Consider the following 22,680-nt stretch of genomic DNA (forward strand, 5'->3'; position numbering starts at 1 on the left):
CTGGCTGATACATTGTTAAGAGCAAAATGCTGAAGAGTGCTCATTTGCAAGGAGGAACTGAAGCAACTTTGATTTTTTTTTTTTTAATCAGAAGTCTTGTGAAGAGTACTGATGACTGCCCACATCTGGTGAATTGGATTAGAATCTAATTAGTATGCAGAGTTTAGAAAACTTTTGTAAAGTTTCAAAAATAGTGCAGAGGAAAGAAACAGCTTTGCTGAAAATTCAGAGAAGAATTACTGTTCCTCTGAGCATAACTTGAAAGTAACTTTCCTGCTCCTTCAAGATGTGGCTGTCATGGATGGTAACCTATTTTATTTAACATTTTCTGTTTAGATAATCCATTAAGTCTAAAGATATCTGTAGTATCTAATTGACCCCTGTAGCTGAGAGTCCATCTGGAAATCTAGGCACATACTGAGAAAGATCAATAAAGCGATTTTAGTGTTTGTGAAAGCAATTTTTGTGGCCTAGTTTATGCTTCAAAAAGAATAATACACCTGTCCTATGTTTGTGAAGTACCTCAACAAACACAAAAGGATATCCCATTTATGTGCTTACTTTTTCAGCACTGTGTTGTAATAGCATATTTCCAAGCAAAAACATACTTTCCTCTTTAATCTCATTCACTTACATGTACATCAACTATTCTGTGTAAGAAAGTGTTTAAATTCAGGCTGAAATGTGGTCCAGAGGAGAAATGAAGGCAAAAACTTCTTCTGTAATTCTTACGGTAGAAGAATAGAAATTCTTTCCCCATGTCTCTAAATTTAGGGCTTACACCAGCACTGAGAAGTATTTTTTAAAAGAAAATGGTGATTTGTGAAATAGAAATTACAAATATTTTAAGATGCAAATGGCTGCTTTTTTGTCTTCCTTCTCCATTGCAGTTCTGAATGTCTGTTGTCTGCGCAGCCTTAAGGGTGCAGTCTCTTTTTCTGTGGGACTGCACAGGGCTTATTTACAGACCATATCCATAACAGTGCTTCAGCTTGCAGGGGTGGAAAGTAGAGCCCACTATGTATTGGTAGTATATATTTTGTGTCCTGAAGGAAAAATCTTAAACGGTATTTATGAGAATGGATCGGCATAACACTAGCAGATGATTCAAACTGTGGAAAAATTACATTTTACTCCTCTAGGGCATCCCACATACTTAGTTGCTACATCTTGGTTTAGTTGAGATTTTTTTACACACACATATATATATAAAATTTTTTTTCCTCTTTGATCTATTTAGAAGAGAGATAAAATTCTGTCAACATCTGTGGTGACGTAACACTGCAGATAGAGCATAGGTAGAGAGAAAGGAGGACTGTGTCTTTTGGGGAGAAAAGGGTTTATAAGTATCCAGGCCCTTGAGGGTTTCTGGGTTTCTTGGCTTCAGTAGTACAACTCTGTGAGGAAGCTCTCTGTAGCAGAACACAGGCTATTTCTCCCTGGTTTGGGATCAGCTTGTGCAGCATGTCTGGGACCATGCAGGATCACTGTGGAAACGTCAGTGCTTGTAGAACCATGGGCTCTGTCCAGCTATTGCTCCCCAACTAGGATGCAGTAGGATGCATAGGATGACATGGGGAAGCATTTACTTCTCCTCTCACTCTGCTCTATGCCTATTTGCACCACTCTCCTGATCTTGGTAGTGATGTAGCTGGTGGCCCAGCTCTTCAGTATTTGGAATTCTCTGTTTTCCAGCCTTGATCTGAAAGGAATTTTCTGTTTTATGAATCCTGATCCTCTCTCCAAGGGCAAACTTGAAAACCACAATACTTTTTTCTTTAACATCTGTGTGTCTGAATAAGTTCTGGGACCCTTGCATTTGGAGCAGAAAATTTAGACTAGCAAATTTCTACCATTTCCTGAAAGGACTGAAAATCACCTCTGCCTTGATATATGCAGCAAGATTCCCCAAGTCAGGGCAGTGTTTAGAAAGTAGCAAAAATAGTAATGATCCTTGAAATCAGTTTTTTTAGACTGAGTTAAAAGGACAGGAAAGGAAATGTGTGGAGCTTGTCCTGCTTCACAGCACATCAATCTCTTGTGTGAGTGCCAATAGTTTTGGGGTTTGGTTTTTTTTCACAAGTTTAATATAGAAGGACAGAAAACTATTTCTGCCTACAGGAGCAGGCATAGTGTATCCTGCATTCTCTGTGTCTTCCTCCTCTCACTGAATGCTGAAGCGTGAAACGTATTCTGAGATGTTTCTATGCTGTGCACTTGCACAGCAGAAAACAGCAGTAGGTGGGGTATTGGAAAAGTTAATAGCACTTTACTCAATGTGGAGGTGAGAAGGTAGTTTTGTTTCAGCAAGACAGTGACTCATGATGCCAAAATGGATGTGATGAGGGTGGTTTATTTTAGCTTAGATATCACACATACCTGTTGAGGTCTGAGATAAAGCAAGCAAACCCTCAGTAAGCATACTGTCAGAGTTCAATACCCTGTAGTGATCCAAGTTGTAAAAGCCTGCCTCATCACATGAGAACACAGAGCGCTCTTTCTGGGGCTCTCTGAAAGGAAGAGTGGTGCCTTTGTTGGCAGGGTGCTGCCCTGTGCCAGAACACCACAGCGGATAGCGGCATGTGCTCTGTATTCATCGTTGGTCTGAATCCAGTGAATCTGAAGAATAAATGAAATTTGAGAATATTTCCTCGATTGGGGAGTGCTGTGATCAGGTCCCATTGGGTGTCAGCAACGTGAAAGGCACTGCTTTACCCTGGTCTGAGTTCTTTCACTTCCTTTCTTCTTCATACCCCAAGAGGCTGAAGAGAAATTCTGCAGGTGAGACATAGTATTTCTAAATAAGTGGAGGGCTTTTTTTCTCAGCTTTCTCTTTCCTTGGTTTAAATTCAAAATTATGACACTGTTATACCTGAAGTTTCTTTTGACAGACCTTCACTCCTAAGAAGCCTAAAATCTCATTGCTGAGTTTACTGGACCTTTTTAATGGGCATATCTCTTACTACCTGTGGTGGGTTGACCCTGGCTGAACATTAGGTGCCCTCTAAAACCACTGCCCTCCTTAACTGGGTAATGCAGAGAAAATGTAGCACAAGTCTCATGGGTTGAGATAAGGAGAACTATATATGAATGGAGCTGAGATCTGTTTTATTTAATTTTCTGTGTCAAGCTGTTGTGGCATTTGATTCCAAAGGACTCATCTCAGAAAGCGTGCTTACAAAGTGAAGTTCTCATGCCAGTGTGAATGAGAAAATCAGTCTCCATTTTGGTCTTCAATTCCTCTTTTCTCCTGCCTAGACTGCTTTGTTACTCTCACCCATCTGTTAACAACCTAATGAAGGCCTCTGAAGGGCTTCTTAAGTCCCTTCTACTTTTGCTTTGCCATTAGACCTTCCTGTGGTAACGTGGCAGCCTTGTCTACTATTTTGGTACCGAGTTGTGAAATGCCTCAGAGCATGGGAAAATGCATGTCCAGACTTTAAAAGGTAAGTTTCATGTGGTAGTAGAGAAATTCTGCCAAATAATGTGTCGTCCTCTCCAGGCAGATTCCTTAGTGCCCCTGAAAAAACACATAAAAAGTGAACCAGTGGCTACTGGAGACTATAAAAAAGCTTTTCCGGGAGTCAAGTTGGCAGAGCTGGCGCATCAGAGAAGAGTGTGAGTCACCAGGGATCAGACCCTTGGGCTGCAGACACTCAGTGTTGCAGAGGACCTTGTGGTGGGAAGGGAAGGTCCCTGCCGGAGGGAGGAGGATGTCTATGGTCAGACCTCAGTTGCTGCTGAGCAGTTGCCATATGGACACTACTGTGCCAGTGCCATGAGCTCTGTCATTGTGGTGGAAATCAGTGAGTGAAATGCCTCTCCTGCCAGGTTGTGCAGATCTGCAGGGGCTGGCACTCTGCGGGAGGGAGCGCGGTGCTATGTGGGCCGCTTGGCACGTGGCAGGGTGGCAGTGGATGGTTGAGAGCAAAGTGCTCATGCACAGCAGTTGTTGAGTATCTTGAGCATTGCTGCAAGAGAAATCAATGAGGAGATGGATCCTCATCCTCAGGAAAGTTTTCTGAAACAGAACAGAAGAGTCTGAACAAAGCAGACATTTCTCCTACAAGACTCCTGCAGACTGCAACCCAGGTTTTTTTCTGAAGAGCTTTTATATCCATCTCACTTGCAAGCTGCCTGCCTAGGATCTCATTGGCATTCTGCTTTTCTGCTGTAATCTCATGTTGTTAAGGAGTGTGATTTTTCTTCTTAGCTGTGCCACATATAGAAGATTACATAAATACTGTGGAAATTTTGGGAGAGGGAAGATGAAGAAGAAGAAGAAAAACTAAACCCAAACCACCAAACCCATCCTCTTAAGAAGCATTTTGACTTTGTAACCTTATGTCTTCCTCACAGAGAAAATTCTGTTTAATGTAGGAGGAAGGAAGACACGCGTCTTTACCAAGAAAACCACAAACTGGCTTCCTAATGGTCCAACTGTGTTAATGAGCAATTACAAACACACTGAGCTGAGGTAGATTTATTCTCCTGGCAGCTGTTGCCCAAAGATGGTTTGATGCAGGAATGCTTTTTCCTCTTCTTCTGCGTTGAATTCATTTCCATCTCCTTCCTCTTGCCCTCTTTTCCTGGGTAAATAGAAATTCACTTTCCAGTGAAAGTGGAAAGCCACTGAAGCCATTTCATAAAGGTGGTATTTCTGAGGTTCAGCTCTCCTGTTAAACCAAAGGATAATTCCAGGATGGGTAGAAGGCTTTTTTTTTTCTTTTTTCTTTTTTTTTCCCTGTTCCTTACAGCCCAGCGATTCAGTTTATCATTTTCAAAAGAGATACTATCAACGGTGTGCCTGATATACAGGGCTAAAATTGAGCTTTGAATACAGGACCCTTTCTACTGGGTTACCATGAATGTGTTCGAGTTCTGAAACCCTCGAGGACAAGGTCCGGGCAAGTGTTGAGGGCAGCCGGGCAGGCTCGCTGTGGCTGCAGTTCAGTGGTGCACAGACACCGCGCTGCTCTTTGCAGTATCCAAAGATTGTCTTCTTCCTCTAAAGTCTGAAACCGGTCAAATAATAAGATTTTATCGGTCGTGCTTCCTTCTTTACAGAAGGAGTGAAAATTTGTTAAATATGCTTGCAGCTCGGGGAGGAGAGGAGGAATAAAACTTCAAGCAGTGCTGCTAAAAACAGCCTGGGCTGCTTTTGTTTGGACGTGCAAAACGCAGCAGCTTAATGCCTCCATTGTATGCAGGGGGAAATATGCTAATTCAAAGCACATTTCCCATCAGAAGCCCTTTCAGGCCTGTCATCGCTGAGATATGAAGGCTGATAAAAGCGGGGAGCAGGGGCGGCCCGGGCTCTGGCAGCGCGGCTGCGGGCATTGTGTGCTGACGGGCCCGCTCACCCGTGAAGGCCCGGCCGGGCGGGTTCCCATGGGCGCCTGGCCTGGCCCGCGGCCCCGCCGGGGCACGGGCCTGGGCCCCGCCGCCATCGCCCAGCCCGCAGCCTGTCACCCGCGGCTTCTCTCTGGGTAACACGAACAGCTACTTTCTGTTCGCTTTAAGTGCGGTTTTAGCTGAAATAACAGATTTTTCGTGACAAGGCCTCCATCGCTGCTTTTCCAAGTTGCCAATGCGTGCAGGGCAGTGGCGCTGAGCTCCCTCTGTAGAGTCACCTTCAGCTCGGGAAATGGGGGATGCTGCAACTGGCAAGACTTCTTTCTTCTCAGTTATACAGCAGAACTGAGTCTCTGAAATGCTGCTTAGTCTATTACCATATTATATGGTTATATTTGAGGTTGAAATAAATGTATTCATGTTTGGTATGTGCTAAAACTCTCTAAGCACTGGTCTTTAAATACTGACTATATGTATAAAAGCCTAGAGTTCGGAGTTTTTTTTCCTTCTCTCTTAAAGTTGTGTAAAGGTCTTAAAATGATGAGGTTTGTCTCAGGACCCAGTTGGTCCAGAACTAAGGAGATGCTCAGTTTACTCAGGAATATATTTTCTGTCTTCCTTTAAACATGTGTGTATTATTTTATTGTAGAAAATTTGAGATTTAGTGAACTTGACGATCTGATAACGTTGCTATGATATTTGCTTGGAAACAGTTTGAAATGGCAATGAAAATTTAGTTATAGTTTGTTTGCCTCTATAAACCTGCAGTGTACTAATGGCAAATTAAACTAAGAAAATGGATTGTGTTTGCAATCTGGTGATGTTCTGTCTGCAGTAGAAGTATGTACTACCCTTGAACACACAATTAGTTTCTGAGGACCATGGCTGGAATTAAGTGCTTATAAATACTTTTAAAGCTGTGGCTGGTCTTCAGTTTCTTTCCTGTACTAATAAACTTGTGAACAAGCTGTTTGGGCTGTGTGATTTTGGCTGGGCATGAGAAACTGTAGTCTTTTTCTGCAACCTGTGGGCAAGTCTTTGAGCTGCAATGAGAGGAGCTCTGTCCCATGTTAAGCAACATGCCTTTGGTCACCTCCAGGACAGTGAATGCACACTTGATGTAGTAGTTTTTTTCCACATAGAGTTCTTCTTACAGACTAAAGAAAGACTCTTAGCCAGAGCCTTGGGTGTTGTTTCTGCCTTGTGCTTTTCTCTTGTTTTTATATTAGGGTTTTTTCAGTATCCCTTCTCCCTTTCCCTGGTTCCTTAGCTCCTTTCTTTTCCTCTCCAAATGGTGCAGAAAGGAGGAGCAGATAATTGTACTTCAGGAATCACTAGTAGTGAGATATATGGAAGATGTGTCTTAGTACTACTGAAATCAAAAGTGCCTGGGGCATTTTCAGTAACTAAAGTGAGGGCCTACAGGGGAAGCACATAATGAGATTGCTTAGAGTTGACACGTAGGAAGCTCCAAGTGCAAGGGAAATGGTTACAAATGTGCTGAAAACCAGACAGTAGAAATAAAATGGGATGGGAATGATACAAGGAACAGATGAAGAAAAGTAGATGCTAAATGAATTTCACTCTGAGTCATGACGAAGTGCAGAAGTGATGCCTTTCAGCTGTTTAAAACAAGTGAATGCCATGTTTGGAAAGAAACAGTAATGGGGATGTAACTAGAGATCGCTCAGAGGAGGGTCTGGGTGGTTTTGAGGCAGCAGGACTGGAGGCCATTTCAGAGGCTGGGCCCCTGCTCCTTCTGGAGAAGCCGCTTCTTCTGCACTGACTGCAGTGGGGCCCTGGCCATTGTGCAAGCCCTCCTTTGTGCCAAGCCTCAAAACCTGCCGGGCCACAGAATGGCTCTTCTCACCAAACACTGAAAGGCTCCAAGCTTGAGACACTTGGAAAATTAGGCGAGACAAAGTGTTGAAAATGTATACTCTAGGGAATAATCCTGCCCTGGCAAGGGATTTTACTTGACAGCCTATCTGGGAATCCAGGCTGAAAGCTGCTACTTTGTCCTTAACTCACCCTATAGCACTTTTGTCTCAGAGCTCACTTTGTATGCAGGATCACCCACTGCCGAGGTTCGGCAAAAATTAAGGCGTGACATGATCCAGACTGAGCTCCAACCACACTCGTTGTTAGCAGGTTAAGTCATTCCCTGTTTATAAAGGTAAAGGGGTGGGTTTTTTTTCTTAATTGTGCTGAACTCGCTGAGTGCACACTTAGCCTTTTGTGGGCGCAAGTGAAAGACCTGTAGAACACTTGGGCGGCGTTGTTTGTTGTTCTCTTCGGCACTCTCAAAGGCTTTGCAAAGTGCAAAAGAACCACTACTTTAGACATGACTGGGATCCCAATCGCTGCAGCTGGAAAGAGGGGACTGGAAAAGCTAGACCAGAGAAGTTGCTTGGCACATATTTAGTCGATGAGTTAATTGGACACTCTCAACGTGGGACTTGTTAATGTCCTGCTGCTTTCCTAATGAGGATATCTGCTGTTGCAAAGAATACAGTGATTAATTGGGGACCCGTTCATTAGTGTCTTAACTGAGGATTTCATGACTAGTGTCTTATGTGTGAACAGAGACTATATTTGCAATTCAACAGGCAGTCCAGCATTGCACGACAGAACTGGTGCAGGATCTTTCCCAAAGTATAGTTTAATTACACTGGAATGGGAATTTTCTGTTTTACGAAACAGCTACAATCGTCTGTAGCTACCGATGCTTTCAGCTACAGATGCTGAAACTTCAAACAGTGAATTTCAGTACCTCATACTAATCATTATTTTGATGCTTTCTTTTACATCAACATTTTGACTTTTGAGTTCACTGGGTCATTCAAAAAGTTGACACGCAGCTGCCCAACAATCCATGAGTGGGTCTAGAAGCAATGTATGGCAGAGCCTGGTGCTGGTTTTCCAACCCAGGATACTGTGATGAACGGGTAACAATGCTCCCAAGGTGTGGTTTAGCTGTGCTGCAAACTTCAGTCTGATCTTGGGTGACTTGGTTCCTGTCCCTGAAACCTTGAGCTGGAGGAGTCTGTAGCAGTCTGTACAGTGGGATGGCTGTGCATTCACTATCAAACTGAATACCTATTGCATGACACTGTAAATTAGTATGCATTCCTCATAGAGGTTCCAATGATGCTCATATGGTTTACTGTTCAATAAAAATACATATATAATTGTATGCATTTTCTTCATGTACATATGAATATGCACACGTGTTTTCTGCATGTGTACATACAAACACATATCTACATCAGTGGTTTATGCATAGAATCCTTTGTGACATTCTAGGAGGATTCTTCATCCTTGTCCCTCCCCATGAACCCCCAGTACGCAGTGTGAGGTACCCTTCTACAACAAGCGCCCCTGCTTTCTTTTTGGGGAGCTGGAGGGTTTTGCACTTCTTTTTATTTCCCTACTTTATTCCATACTTTGTGAAAAGACTGGACTGAAGCCAAGACTGGAGAACAAAACGAGCACTGAATAGATGAGAGATTGTAGGTGGGATGCTGAAGTCTATGTGAAGAGTGGGAGGGCAATTTTGAAAATCAGAACTGGATGTAAAGTTAACAGGATTGTATGATTAAATCCGACTTTGTGTAGCAAAAGGGTATGTTTGTGTCAACTCACTTATGTTTATTTATAAGTAGAGGAAAAAAAAATAATCAACAGGTAGCCTCCCAGTACCAGTCCTGTCTCAGGCTCTTGTGTTTTAGATGGAGCAGCTGTATTAACAGGAGTATATTATAATAATACCTTTGCTGCCTTCTAAATTGCTGGCAGAAATAGCTCTTCTACAAGTACAAGAGGCACTTCTACTTGAGTGCTGGCAAGTGCGACATAAATATCTAGGATGCTATTTCAGTATGTCCAAGTATTCAGAAGCTCCGGTTAGTTTTCTGAGATGGCAGTAAGCTTTGACAACAGCGTTGGAGAAGAGGGTTCACAGCAAAAGCTAAGTATGTTGGATTGTCTTCAAAGTGCAGAATTAAGGCAACAAAGAAAAAACTTGAGCATATTATTTTCCTGCTGCAGTATACATGGCAGAGGCACGATAGCTGAGAATCTCCTCTCAGTTGTGACGGACAGAGGGGACAAGAAAAGGTGGTTATGTGTGCCAAAGTCAAAAACATAGCCCTTAAAATTATGGAGAAGCATTTGAAGTACCGTTGAAGGCTTCATGTTTTATTCATGTATGTGAGGATCTTGCTACTGATGAAGAGAAAAATTTATGGAGATTGGGTAACTCAGAGCCTTGTTTTGCTGCTTCATTGTAAAGTTCAAGCATTTGAAACCTGCCATGCAGTACACTTTGTAGAAGACTATGCCATAAAATTGTGGAGTTGGAGTAGAAGCTGAGGATAGCCACTGGAGCTGGAGCTCTGAACACTTGCGTAATGAAAGCTGCTTCTGTGGGAGATGCTAGGAAGTCTTTGCTTTCATTATCTGTATTTCTGTGCTCTTTATGCTGTAGTCTAAATGGGGTCTAGTTTGTCACCATATTTCCTTCTGGCTTGCCAAAAGCATGGTGCTACTTCAGGCAGCCTACAGAAGAGTGATGCAAGAGGTGATGTTGCTTCCAGCTTAGTTTTAAATGTATGCTGCTTTGTTTTCATTTTTATTGTCTTTCCTCAGAAGTCTTTGGCAGGGTTGAGATTCCTGTATTTTGTCTGTCAAGAGTTTTGAATTATTCTCCCCAGATTTTTTCTTTTTTAAATACAAGTTTCTAAAACCCAGGAAAATGTTACTAAGGCCCTTAGATTCCATAATATCCAAGAATCCATAGTTTTTTTAAATTATTTATTTCCTTCTGTGCTGTTCTGCCTTTCATAAGCAGAAATGGAGCTCCCACCTGCTTAAGAACACAACAACTTTTTCTTTTTTCTTTCATTTTCACTTTCATTATAATTCTTCAGGTTTTTTTGTTTTTGTTTTTTTTTTTTTTGTAGACTTCACATCTCTGCAATCTGAGCCATCTTTGAGACTAGAATTTGCTGAGACCTAGCTACTGGAAAAGCCATACAGAACCATCTGTTCACTTACTAAGGGATTTTTTTTTTCTTTTGCATTCCAACTAGATGTTAGCCACTGGTGTATGTTGTGGATCTGGGCTGTTTATTACCTTCGATTCTCAGCTGTGGCTGAGAGCAGAGGAACTGCAGTGGTCCAGCTGGAAACAGGAGGGCTGGACAGGGAACTGTATGAAACTCAACAAGTGAGTGACATCTCCTTTGCCTGCTGCTTGCCACCAGGCATTTATCTTGGCAGCAGTCATTGACATCTTCACCAGGCTTTGTTAAGGGAGTCACAGCACAGGCATCTGCACACTGTTAAGGTTTGCTTACCCTCCTGGACTTAGCTCCACTGGTTAACTCAGTGATTTTCTTTGGCTGCAGAGATAACCACTATCCTTGCTTAAGCCTTTATTTTTGCTTTTTCTTACAGAAATTTGAGACTGAGACCCCTAAGTGCAGTGCAGACTCATGTCTGTGTTTTATACTGTGGTATAAGTGCAGTTATTTTCCACTGTTACTTTTTATTTTGGATTCCATTTTCCTGGTAACTTAGTATATCAGAAAGAATGAACCCAAATTTTAAATTTTTTTGTAAAGTACTTGCAAGATGTATGACTGCTGAACAACTGAAAACTTGTCACGCTTTGATTTTATCCACATGGAAAATTTGCCTGCTTTTGCATAAGTATTTGGATTGGGTTTTATAAGCAAGTCTTCGGTAACTGGTCTAAAGCTGAACATGAGCAATTACATTTCACCAAGTGGCTTCACGTGTATTTGTTCTTTCTCTTAAATATTTTTTAAAAAAAGTATTCTACAAGTTGTCTTTAAAATTAGTTGTTTGGACTATGTGTCAGTCTTGTTTGAGGGACAGTCTCTGTATTTTAACTTCTGAGTCTTGGATCTCATAGATAATCTGAAATTACTCTTCAGCTATGTGAGAACACTCTTATTACAGTTCTATGAAGCCTTTGTAGAAACGGCAAGTGTGTATTCATCTCCTGAAAGCTTGTGAAGAATTTGCTGTAGCTTATGGTAGAGCTTCTCAGCCTGCAGGAATGTAAACTAGATTCAGTGACATTAAAGAGAGATGTTCAAAAGGAACTGGCACATGAACAGAATAGGGATTCTAATATATTTTTTAACTTCTGCAATTGTGCTATTTTAATTGACTGAGCAATATGATTAAATGTGTGGTTTGGAGTTTTTTGGGTTTTTTTTTAATATCTAGATAAAATAGATTTAAGCATTTTTTTTTAAACTCTTTTGCAGTAAATATGACTTGGTCCACAGTGCCGTCACATACTTTCCTCCACTGCTATTCATCCTGAGGTTTGGCAGTAGGCTCAGAGCTGTGCTTTAGCAGCAGAAACCTTTGCTGCTCAGCCCCTCTCCTCATTTTCACTTTTATCTTGTTCTGCAAATAAAATGCTGGGTTGAACTTCTCAAATGTAACCTGCCCTAGTTGCTGGTTATCTAAATAAGCTTGGTCTGTACAAGCAGGTTTTTGTTGAATATCAGTCTTACATTTTTATTTTTTTTTCTCTTTGTGGCTAAATCTTTTGCTGTGTTGTCATAGGCATAAACTTGATGTCTCCCAGTCTCATCACATATTATGACAAGGATGTATCTGTTTAAGGGAGGGAACATTGAATGAGACAACTTGCTGTCTGAGATTAATGCTTAAAGCACAAGATCAGCACCCATGTTAGCACTGGAGGAAATAATATTTTTGTTTTATTTGCTGTATTTACCAATGATGGTGTAGAATTTTGAAAATCTAGAAATTAGTTAGAATGATAAGTGCTTAAAGCCTATCATACATTGCAGCAATCCAGAAAATAGTAAGAAGGGAGGGGAGAGAATTTTACACTCATGTATCACTTGAAGCTTTTAGAGCATGATTTAGTAGGTAGGATTAATGATTTTGAATAGTTGGGCTTGATGATTTTTGAGGTGTTCAGTTCAAGTTTTTGTGAAGGTGATTCTGGTATTGTGCACTGATTTTTCATTGCCTATTTGGAGAAGGGGTTATTCTGGGGAAACAGTCGAGGAAATAGTCTCTCAGCCTGTTAGTTTTGGGTTTCTGAAATATCAGGAACTCTGAGGTCCTGAGTCTGCCTAATAAATTTTGCTCACCATTAGGAAAGTGTGCAGCTCTTTGAAGGAGTAAATCTCACTGGTAAAGAGGGGAGGGCTGAAGTCACAGGTTTCCTCTAGAGACAGTCTGTAACCAGAGGTTATTTCTTATGTATTTTCTGTTTAAATAAAGGAAATTCCATATTATGTTTGTATTTTCTGTGTATTTATACTGATAAGTGTATTGGTACTGCACCACTTGAATCAGGTTATAAACAGGCCTTTTGTAACTTAGGATAGTCTGAAGGGAGGGTTCAGACTTTTAAAGTTTTAGACCTTCCAGTCTAAAAGCAAAGATCATTAAGAAAGAGAGATCTAGACTGTGACAGAAGTACCTACTGCACAATGAGGCATTCCAAGAAGAGAATTTTATGTCAGAAGCAATCAACTGCTTTGACCAATGACTAAAATTTGTGTGACTTTCAGCAAGCAGGGTGTATTTGGATTTTCAGTCTTACTGATGTTAGATGGGGAAAAAACCCCACTCTTTGTATAAAACTTTTCTTTGTATAATTATTATACCAACAACTTTTACTAATGGTTAAAAGAATATGGCAAACACATCACCCATGCTTTCACCTTTCAGCTGATTGTTACAGGGAGTGTGTTTGCAGTGCATGGTCTTGCTGGGGAGGGATTTCAGTCCGTGTGGATTGCTGTCTGTGCACTGGAGAGGAAGATTGGGGAAATATGCCTTGCCACCTGGGTTGAGGTGTCTGCTCTGGCTACTCATTTGATTACCTTCAGGAGCCCAACCCCTTGCCCCACATTGGCTCCTGAGGATACTTCATGCCATCTACAAATCCTGCTTACACAGAGGTCTGCTGAAGTGGGAGCTTCAACTGCAGACTTTTCCTGGACTCCAAGGAAGCATTTTAGGCAAATGCTTGACATCAAATTTTGATGCTGTGATACGAAACCTTAGGATACGACCAAGATCTCCCGGCAGCTGTGCTGAAGCCTGAAGTCTGAGCAGTAATGCCCAAAGCAAAGTAACAGCTGTGTTGGCTGTGGTGAGAGAAGAGGGTTTGTGCATGAATTTCTTGGAAGAGACAGGAACTTTCTGTAATGGTTGGGTCTGAGGGCTTTTGTGTTTTTCACTAGGCATCTAGAAGTAAAAATGCACAGCAAAATTGTGGGTGTAGTTACTTCAACCAGAAGAGACTAAATTGCAGCTACAAATCTTTGGACTGCTTCCCTCTTCCCACTCTCCTGTTTGAATCTGTTATAGGGAGCATTCAGGGTGTAGGTTTTAACATCCCCTGCATTTGCTGAATCTGCTGGGCGTCTTTGCAGGCTGCAGAACTGCACTGTGCTGGACCACAAAGGCCATTACTCCATGCTTGCTCCACCATCCTACACACACAAAGGAGTGCCTTTGGGCACTTGTGCCCTGTGCAGTGTGCTGCACTGTAAGGCACTGAGACAAGCTAAGTGACAGGCAAGGTTAATTAGCCTCAGTACAGCCTTAAATGTGTCAGTTGTCCTGGGTTTTGGGAGGGGAACAATACCTCTACGTGGTGTTGCCCTGCTCTGTGGCTCCCCAGCACAAGAGTGGCTGGGGACACCTAAAGTCACCTCATGCAATGCAACAATGGCATGTCTTGAGTTTGTTGCTCTCAAGTGCAGCTTATTTGATCTCGCTGCAGTCTGTCTGGACTTAGAGAAATGATCAAGCGTGCTGAACAGCAACTCTGTGCTCACTCCCAAGCATGGCTTTAGGTCTCTAGTGGCAGACCTCCTTTTAAAGCCCAAGTTGTGTTTTCTTAAACATTTTATCTTTCAGAGTGTTGCACATGCATTTTAGGTCACTTGAACTTGCTTCCTGTCTCCTTGCTTGGATATTTTTTTTTTTCCATTGTGCTTGCAGTAAAAGAAAGAATTTAATGTTTCCACGTACATACATATATGCCCACTTTTGCTTTTATGCTTCTCTCACAGTCTTTTACCGTGGGTGAACGGAACTCTCGGCAAAGAAAGCAAACAGAGAGAACAGACCCATCACCCCCCACCCCTTGAAAGAGCAGAGGGCATGTGGAATAAATCAAAATGCAAAGCATAATAACAAGGTCCCATGGGAAAGGGAGCCCTGTGATTGTATGCCGGCGTGCACTCCCCTTAGAGACGGCGGCCGGGGGGGCTCACCTCACAGCGGCCGGGGGCTCCTTTCTTTCTCACTTGCATCTCCCCTCCCGATGTCACCAATCCTTTCACTACCCGCAGAATTGATTAACATTTGTTGGGAGACGGGGAAAGAGGGGAAGAGCGGAGGGCAGGAGGAAGGGGGCGCGGGCGGGTGATGCCGGTGCCCACGGTGTGGCAAGCCGCGGCACAGGATGGCTATTTTATAGCTGGGGACCGTGGTGACGTACGGCTGAGCGAGCTGGCACGGCTCCTCGTGGACCAGTCAGCGGAGCGAAATTGAAGCTGACAAGACTTTTCTGGCATTTTGGAAAGGACTGTAATCTACTGTAGGGGAGAACAGAGCCGCTCAATCACCGCCGCTGTAAATAGGAGACGGAAGGGAGTGAGAAAGGAGGCGAAGAGAAAAAGTGCTTGCTGGGGGGGGAGGGGGGGCGGCATTTTTGGTGGATGGTATGAAGCCAGCCATGGAAACTGCAGCGGAGGAAAATGCAGAACAAAGCCAAGAGAAAAAAGGTACCCAGGGGTCTTAACAATAGCCTGTTTAAATCTTTTCATTCAGGGGGCTTAAAGAGGTTTAGGCCAGTTTTGTCACTTTTTCAGATAGCTCTTAAACAATCATTACTGCATCTTCGGGCTTTCAGCCGTCCTTTCCTGCATGGCTTGACAATTAATAGAGCACCAGCCTTTCTGTCTGCGTCTGTATTTGCTTTGAATCTGTCCTAACCCTACCCAAAATGATGCTTGCAAAAGAAGTCTTCTTATTGCTGCGTCTTTGACATATTTTGGTTAATTTGGTTTACAGAGGTAGCGTGTGCCTGTGTGTTTGCATGTTGTTTTCGGAGCTGTAATCTAGTGTTTTCATCGAGACTAGCCATGTAACAAGGCTTTGCAATGCAGTGTGGGAGACCTAGGTTATAGCAACATATAATAGATTATAATGTCACACAGCCTTCGTGTAGTGAGCTCGATGCCAAATGCTACTCTTTTTTTTTAAAATTCCTTTTCCGTGGTGTCATCTGGCAAATTGTACTTTTGTAGCTATCTGCCTGCACTATGATAAGGGGGAACAATGGAGCGAGTTTTGCAACATTAGATTTCAGAAATCTCTGAGAATTGCTGCTTAATGGAGAGAACAATTCCATGGTGATGGTTCTGTGATAGGGAGATGGCAGCGCTGAAAGAGAGGTGCTTCATCCATCCCAGCTGTACAGGTTGATTGTTTGGTCTGGAGTGCTGAACTTCAGAGCATAAATTCAACTTACAAGGGATATTTTCTTTCTGTGTTGTATAATTTGTGTCAAACAGCCATTCCTCTTCACTGTAGCAGGCTGCTGAATGATACAGCAGCAACAAAATTATTTAAATTTCCACTGGCTTTTTACTTGAGTCATGGTACATTTTTTTAACCTGTTGTGTATCGTTTATCAGCAACCTGAGTATCCCATCTGAGTATTTCATAGGCTTAAGCGGCTGATAAACAACTAATGCATTTCCCCAAGCAGAATTCTTTCATCGATTGTTAAGCAGTTCAGATGTAAACATGATAAATCCTGATAGTGTCCAGTAACTGATTTTGTTTTCCTTCCTTGAATCTGACTCCTGCTACACACTTCATATAAAACAAGCTTCAGTTTCAAGTAAATGAAATTTGTCAAGTGATTAGACATAGTACTACATAATCCCTTAGGGATTTCACAAAAGGAGGTCCACTGATGAGAGATTAAACTCTGAAAGCCATTAGTGTATGTGGACAATAACCCACCTCACTGTAGATTTTTGAGTAATTAATGTACAAAATGTCCTGAACAGATTGACTATAAAATGGCCTTGAATTGATAGATCATTCTTCAAAAATTCCAGAAATTCTTTCTTCTGATTGACGAGCTTCTTTTAAAGCAGTGGAATTCATGTTACAATGAACACTAAAGAAAGTTATCCGTATGCATTAGCAGCTGCGCAAAACAAAATGTGTTGCTGAGTGTGTTTATGATGAGTTTATGGCTTCCCTTTTGTTTTGGCAAGGATGAAAGCACAACATGTAGAACAGTAAATCTGCTTCCAAGTCAAGGTGGTTGATCTGTTGCTTTCATCAAATGCAAGCAGGGAGCCTCCTATCCCAATGTTGCCACAATTTCTTAATTTTTTCTATGATAATTTTGTACTTTGGATCTGTTACATAAGTATATGTGTGTAACACTTGTAGGCTTTGTTCTTGCCAGTTCTAGGATTCCTGAAAGTAACACATGGTCTCTCACATTATGCTCTGTATTTCTCTTCACTTAAATTCTCAATATGCTTCACAGTAAATTAAAATGCAGAAAGCTGAAACAGTCCTGCTTCTAATTTCTATAGCAAAACAAATAGACCAGATCCCCCTGCAAAGTTACTGCTGTGAAGTGATCATGGAAGAGACATATTTGGTTTTGAGGAGCAGATTTTCCAAAGTCCTAAATCTGTCGAGTCCAGTTGGGATTTCAGATGGGCTCAGCAGGCATCAGGTACCTCTCAAATGTCAGAATTTTTCAGTCTTTCCCTGGCAGCTCCTGTGGAGGGAAATGAGATTTTTCTCTGTGTAATGAAACTTGCAGGAAAATGCTGCTGCTTTATTTTGGGGTATAGAAAAGAAGACCCCTTAATTTACTCTCTGGACCACATCTGTTACTTGTTATGCCTCACATGCTTGCCAGCCTTGCAACATTTTCTTCTTCCTCTAGGATCCCACCTGGACTTGGTAATGGCCATCCTTTGTGAGATGCCCTAGATCCAGTGATTTCAAGGCAATTGCCACAGATTGAAGCAGTTGAAGTCCTATGACAGGGTCTCTTAACTCTTACTTCTAGAAACTTATTGCAAAGCCTAAGGAGATAAACCATCATCTGAAGGGGTTTGGGAGATGCTGCTACTGCTAAGACTGAGCAAGGGAAGATCATGAGCATTCTGCTTTGGGTATTCAAGTTCACTCTCAGTATGCTTTTCACTGCCAAGTTTTGGGGAAAGTATCTGCATTTAACTAATAGCAAATCATGCTTTTAAGCTAAAGGGTATTTTCCCTTTACCAGAATTTTAAACTGCATGTTTCTGGGGTGTGTTTTCAATGCAACGACCTTCTTGATGATGTGCTGCAGTTTTGTGGAATAAATACTTGGAAGAAGTTGGGCTAGGACTACATGCTGTCTGTGTACAGGGCTCCCAATACTTGTGAGGACCCTGGTGAGCAATGCTACTGGAGCACTTGGCATGAACAGAGAGGTGTGTTTTCAGTTTGAGCACCTAAAGCAGTCGTATGTGAGCAGTGGTGCCACAAAGGTATTGGTTTGTGTTTCCCATCTCTGTGGCAAATGTGGACAGCCAGCTATTTTGGACTGCAGTGTAGCTGAGACAATTTGCACAAGCTAATGTGCCTTATGAATATTTACAGATGAATAAATGAAAATGGTTGAAAATTATTTAGATTTTTTTAAGTTTGCTAAACTGTATAGAATTTCCATTCTATCTTTTAATAATTTTCATGAATCCCCTGCCTGATTCAGGCAGCGATACTACCCAGCTGATGGATTCAGTGTTTATCTGACATTTTTTTCTCTGCACCCAGATGAGTGGCTGCTGCCCCAGTTTTTTTAATTGGAATTGGAACAACCCTCATGTTGATGGAGATAAGAAATAAGTCAGCTTTATGCTGTGTATCAGCAGCCTTTATCAGAGGAGAACACCATGAAAGCTGAAGCAAAATGTTTAACAGATACTTTGCAGGGCTGCAGGACAGATTGGATGCATTTTAAAGATGAAGGTTTACAAATTATTATAAATGACAGGGTTTATCTTGCAGGCATTAAATTAAATCAAAATGTGAGGACTGGGCAGGCAGATTTACTGAGGTGGAATAAATAAGAAAAACGAAATGCCGTTTTGCATCAGCAGTGAAGGATATAGATCCTGATACACATTAACAGAGACAAGAAGTTTCCCTTTTCATTTAACTGTAAGAAATACTACCAAGCTGCAAAATGAAAAAAAAATGAAAATAAACCCCAACTGTGGATGACCATGGTGAATTCACCAATTACAAGATGGAAGAAAGCCACAATATCAGGGTTTAGGTTCCTTATATAAATACATATGATGTTCAAATTGCTTATGCTGTGCTGAGGAATAATGAAGACCAGTTTGAGCAGCTGTACCAAAGGTCCCTTTTAATTGGCTCTTCCCTGCTTATGTTCTCTTGATAAAAGAAGATCTTGTGCTCAGTAATTGTTGTGAGCTTTATTATTCTTATGGTATATGAAGCCATGTTTCAGCTTTTAAGCTCTAAGTAGTCAAGTGTATGCTAGTAAAAAATAGAAAGAAAATGCTTCTCTTACACTATTGCACACAGTTGTACAGTTGTGTTTAAATGAAGCTGTAAAGTGTGGTGTGAGAAAGGAATGGATTGTCGTGCAGTTTATTTCACTTCTAGTAAGGTTATTTTTACACAGTGAGCTTATGACATTTTGATGCATCACAGATGTATTTTTCATTACAACAAATTGAAAAAAAAAAGTATTTTTTAAAATATGTGTTATGATCATCAACCAAAATTTCAAAGGTACCCACCTAATGTTAGGCTCACACAGTGGTATCAGAGCTGTCAAGCCATTCAAAGATTTTTAGTATGCTGCATATTTTTTCCAGTTTAAAGCAGTTGATTGATGTTTCAGATCCACTGACAACAATAACTGCTGTAAGTCTAAGTTCCTGAAGAATACGACTGTAGGAAGAGAGGTCCAGCCCTGGGAGAATCTGGGACACGCGATATTCTAGGGATAATAATTTGGCAGGCTTAGTGATTTAGGTTTTAATGAATAGGATTTGGTTTCTAAGTAGGAGGGGGTTGAAAAATACTCAGAGAATGTACTCATACTGGTCTGAACAACCTCATGAAAGCAGAAAACCTAGACATATGTGCCATGGGATATGGTAACAGGGGGTGGGGGAAACCCAGATGGCACTGTACGCGCACAATGGATTTTGCAGCAGGAGCAAAGGGGGCAAAGAGGGGGGGAGGGTCTCCTTTAGTTACTCTGACCCTTCCTCATTTTCTGCCCAGCCTTGCTCCTTGTCCAGTATTCATCACCAGACCATCAGTGACCAAACACCCTCTCTTCGCTGCCGAGGACTGCTTTATCAACTGAGACAGACGAATATCAACACTGTGTTTCCTCCAAAACCATATGATAAAGGCAGCAAGCATGAGGATGTTGAGCACTGTGAATTTGATTACAGGCATGCAAGATGATTCATCCCAATGAATATTGAACACCACAGTCGCCATCCGTGTGCCTGTGTGGCGTGACATGAAAACACTGTCAGTTCTGTGTCTTTGCAGGATTGAGGACAACCTGGTTCTGACAGGAGGCCTCGAGCTGTGGGAGCTTGGCTGTGGGTGGAGGGTATTGTAACCTAGACCAGGGAATGCAGTTAGTGCAGGTAGTTACTCAAAAAGCAAAAGGTAAAGAAGCCCTGAAGCCTGTTTCCTTTCCCAGCTCTTCAGGGTACAGTTAAATTCCAATGCATACAGACTGTGTGCAGTAGTTGTTATGCCACTGGAGCCTGGGGAGTTTTTGACATGGTGTTGATTTTACATGAGTGGGTCCCAGCAAAGTCACCCAGAGATACTCTTCAGCTTCAGAAGTCGTCTCAGGCATGCACTAAGGGCTACCAAGGAGCCATTGCTAAGTGGCTCTTTGCAGAGCAGTGGAAAAACTGAAATTCCTTATGGAGTTTGAACTGCCTCCTAATGAAAGGAGCCCTGTTACTGCAAAACCAGAAATTGCTAATTAAAGAAACCAACTCCATAGAGTCTTTTTACTTACGATGCTACAAAGTTTACATGATGTCTCCGTGTTTCAGGGTTTGATGTTTCTGCTGCAGCAGACAGGTGATTTCACCAGCATTCCTCCAGGCTAAGAGAGAGAAGGAGCTGCCTGCTCTGCTGCTCTGAACAAGTGCTTTTTGTTGCCATTGCAGGAGAAATCTCAAACTCGGGGTTCAAGCTAGTAGGATAAAATCTTCTTGATGTCGAAGGTTTGGTTTAGATGCTGCTGCAGTGCAAAGGAATAATTCTCTTCTTTCTGGAAGTCTTTGCAGCTGGCTATTTTTAATTTTCATTAATAAAAGTAAAAATCTGAATCTGTTACAAGTGTCCAGTAAGTAGCCTCAAAAAGGCAGGGAGCAGACATTGGGGAGACAAAGAAGAGGAGGTATGCAATACTAGTGAAGAATATTGTTTTCCATTTTGTATCTGATTCATTTATTATGGCATTCCTTGTGATCTTCCAAGCAGGATTGTTCCTCTCTGAGCAGAAGGAGATGATATCATCCTGAGAATGTGCAGTCATTTTGGAACAGTACTTTCAACACATTTTGAATTTTGTTATGCTCATAAGATGTGTAACTTGTCTTTCCTAAGAGGAAGACTGAGCCATACAATACAGAATAATGTCTTCTGTGGAAGATTTACTGATACCTGCTTGCTGGTTTGTGTGTGAGATGCAGAGGAGAAAATTACCAAGCCACAAAGTATGCTTTAGAGAGCCATTGATGCTAAATTTATGTACAAAACCCAAAAGACTCTTAGTATCGGAGTTCATTTACTGATAAAGAAGACAAACGAATTCTTGGTTTAAATCTCTAGATCCAGCATTTGGATTCAAGGCCAAGAGTTTTTTTTCTTCTTGATGTATGCTAATGTGGCTGTGCCAAACTCCTCATTGCACAAGCTGCAAAACCACATGAGAGGTACTAGGTGCAGGACCTTCTGAGCCCCTCATAGACTATAAATTTATGGCATTTCTACTTCTCCAGCCTGCTGAAATTTGTCTCTAATCTAGTCTACAGTAGATGGGGTTTTCATCCTCACAACCTTCACTTTCTCCACGTGCCCAAATGCTGCTGAATTGGATTTGTTTAAACTAGAAATGATGGTTTCTCATTTAGAAATTCCCCACTGCAGAGGGGGACTCTGGTGCATTTTGAATAAAGGTCTGTCAGTCTCACCCTGACAGCTTTGACAAGGCCATAGTGGTACCAAAGGGGGACATGTAGGCTCAAAAGGGGTTTGCTGTTTCCTGCCTCTTTCAGAGACTCAGAAACCCTATGGCAATGAGTGTGCAATGAGTGTGTGAGTGGGTGAGGTGAGTTACTGCATGTGAGGTCTTGTTGCTGGGCTTCCTCTGAAAAGACAAGGAGAAGCAGAATTGCTCTTCTTGGTCATGAACCTGGAACAAATTGTTTTTGACACACTTGGTCCAGATTTTTGGATGCTAGCAGAGCCTAGGTGAAATAAAGCCCACAAACTTATTTTTTAATGTAAGAAAGTATCAGAGCAAACCTTTGTGTTTGCCCTACCTTGACATAAAGCAATAACTTTTTTCTTTGACAGCATTAGAGACTTTTTAAAAAACAGGTAACATGATTTTCCATGACTTTACCTTCCTTTACTTCTGGAGCAGAGCTTTTTGTCATGGACAAAGAGAGTGACACATGAGAGTGGGTGGGGGTAAGAATAGAGACCCCTTCCTTATGTGTTTTAACTCAAATCCTAGGTGGAGTTTCAGCTATTCAACCTTTCTTAACACCTGTGTGAGCATTTCCCTGTTGATCATCCCTCCTAATCTCTTCCTTTAGTCTGTAAGGTTATGTTATTTCACTTCTGAAACTACAGTGTGTTTTTTGGGCTCTTGTTTTTAAAATAAAATTACTAAAAGTACTGAACTAAAACTTACTGGTGACACTGACTTTTTACCACCTAAAATTGGCAGTGATCACCAGACCAGAAATGGAAATTGGCAGGTACCACTGGATGTACAGGAGTTCAAGGCCACACCGGTACCATCATGTGCCAGCATTGAGAGGCAATATTAGTCCTTTGGGGATTCAAGGTAAATAAAGGGCTGGGTGAAAGGGAAATTAAGAGTTCAGAAATGGTAGTAGCATAAACTTAATGCTTTGCAGTAGTCCTAACAATTTAAGATAA

At 41.7% G+C, this 22,680-nt stretch overlaps 1 protein-coding gene across 5 annotated transcripts in view; it reads left to right on the top strand.

The window, feature by feature from the left end:
- The window catches only part of GPM6B (glycoprotein M6B), a 106,454-nt gene that overhangs the window by 59,060 nt on the left and 24,714 nt on the right, over positions 1-22,680 (top strand). Inside the window, exons 1-2 of one of the 5 annotated variants that reach the window (XM_005516640.2) lie at positions 14,875-15,182; positions 22,466-22,585. The exons of 1 other annotated variant lie outside the window; for it this stretch is intronic. In XM_005516640.2, the coding sequence (XP_005516697.1) occupies positions 15,122-15,182; positions 22,466-22,585 (181 nt within the window). In that variant the 5' untranslated portion in view covers positions 14,875-15,121. Of the gene's footprint in view, positions 1-14,874; positions 15,183-22,465; positions 22,586-22,680 lie in introns of those variants that run through there. 3 more of the 5 variants (XM_005516641.2, XM_014250522.2, XM_005516642.3) reach the window with 3 other exon arrangements.

The sequence above is a fragment of the Pseudopodoces humilis genome, chromosome 2 (genome assembly GCF_049639895.1).
Source record: "Pseudopodoces humilis isolate 2021_Gansu_Grassland_sample_001 chromosome 2, ASM4963989v1, whole genome shotgun sequence".
Taxonomy (NCBI): Eukaryota; Metazoa; Chordata; class Aves; order Passeriformes; family Paridae; genus Pseudopodoces; species Pseudopodoces humilis.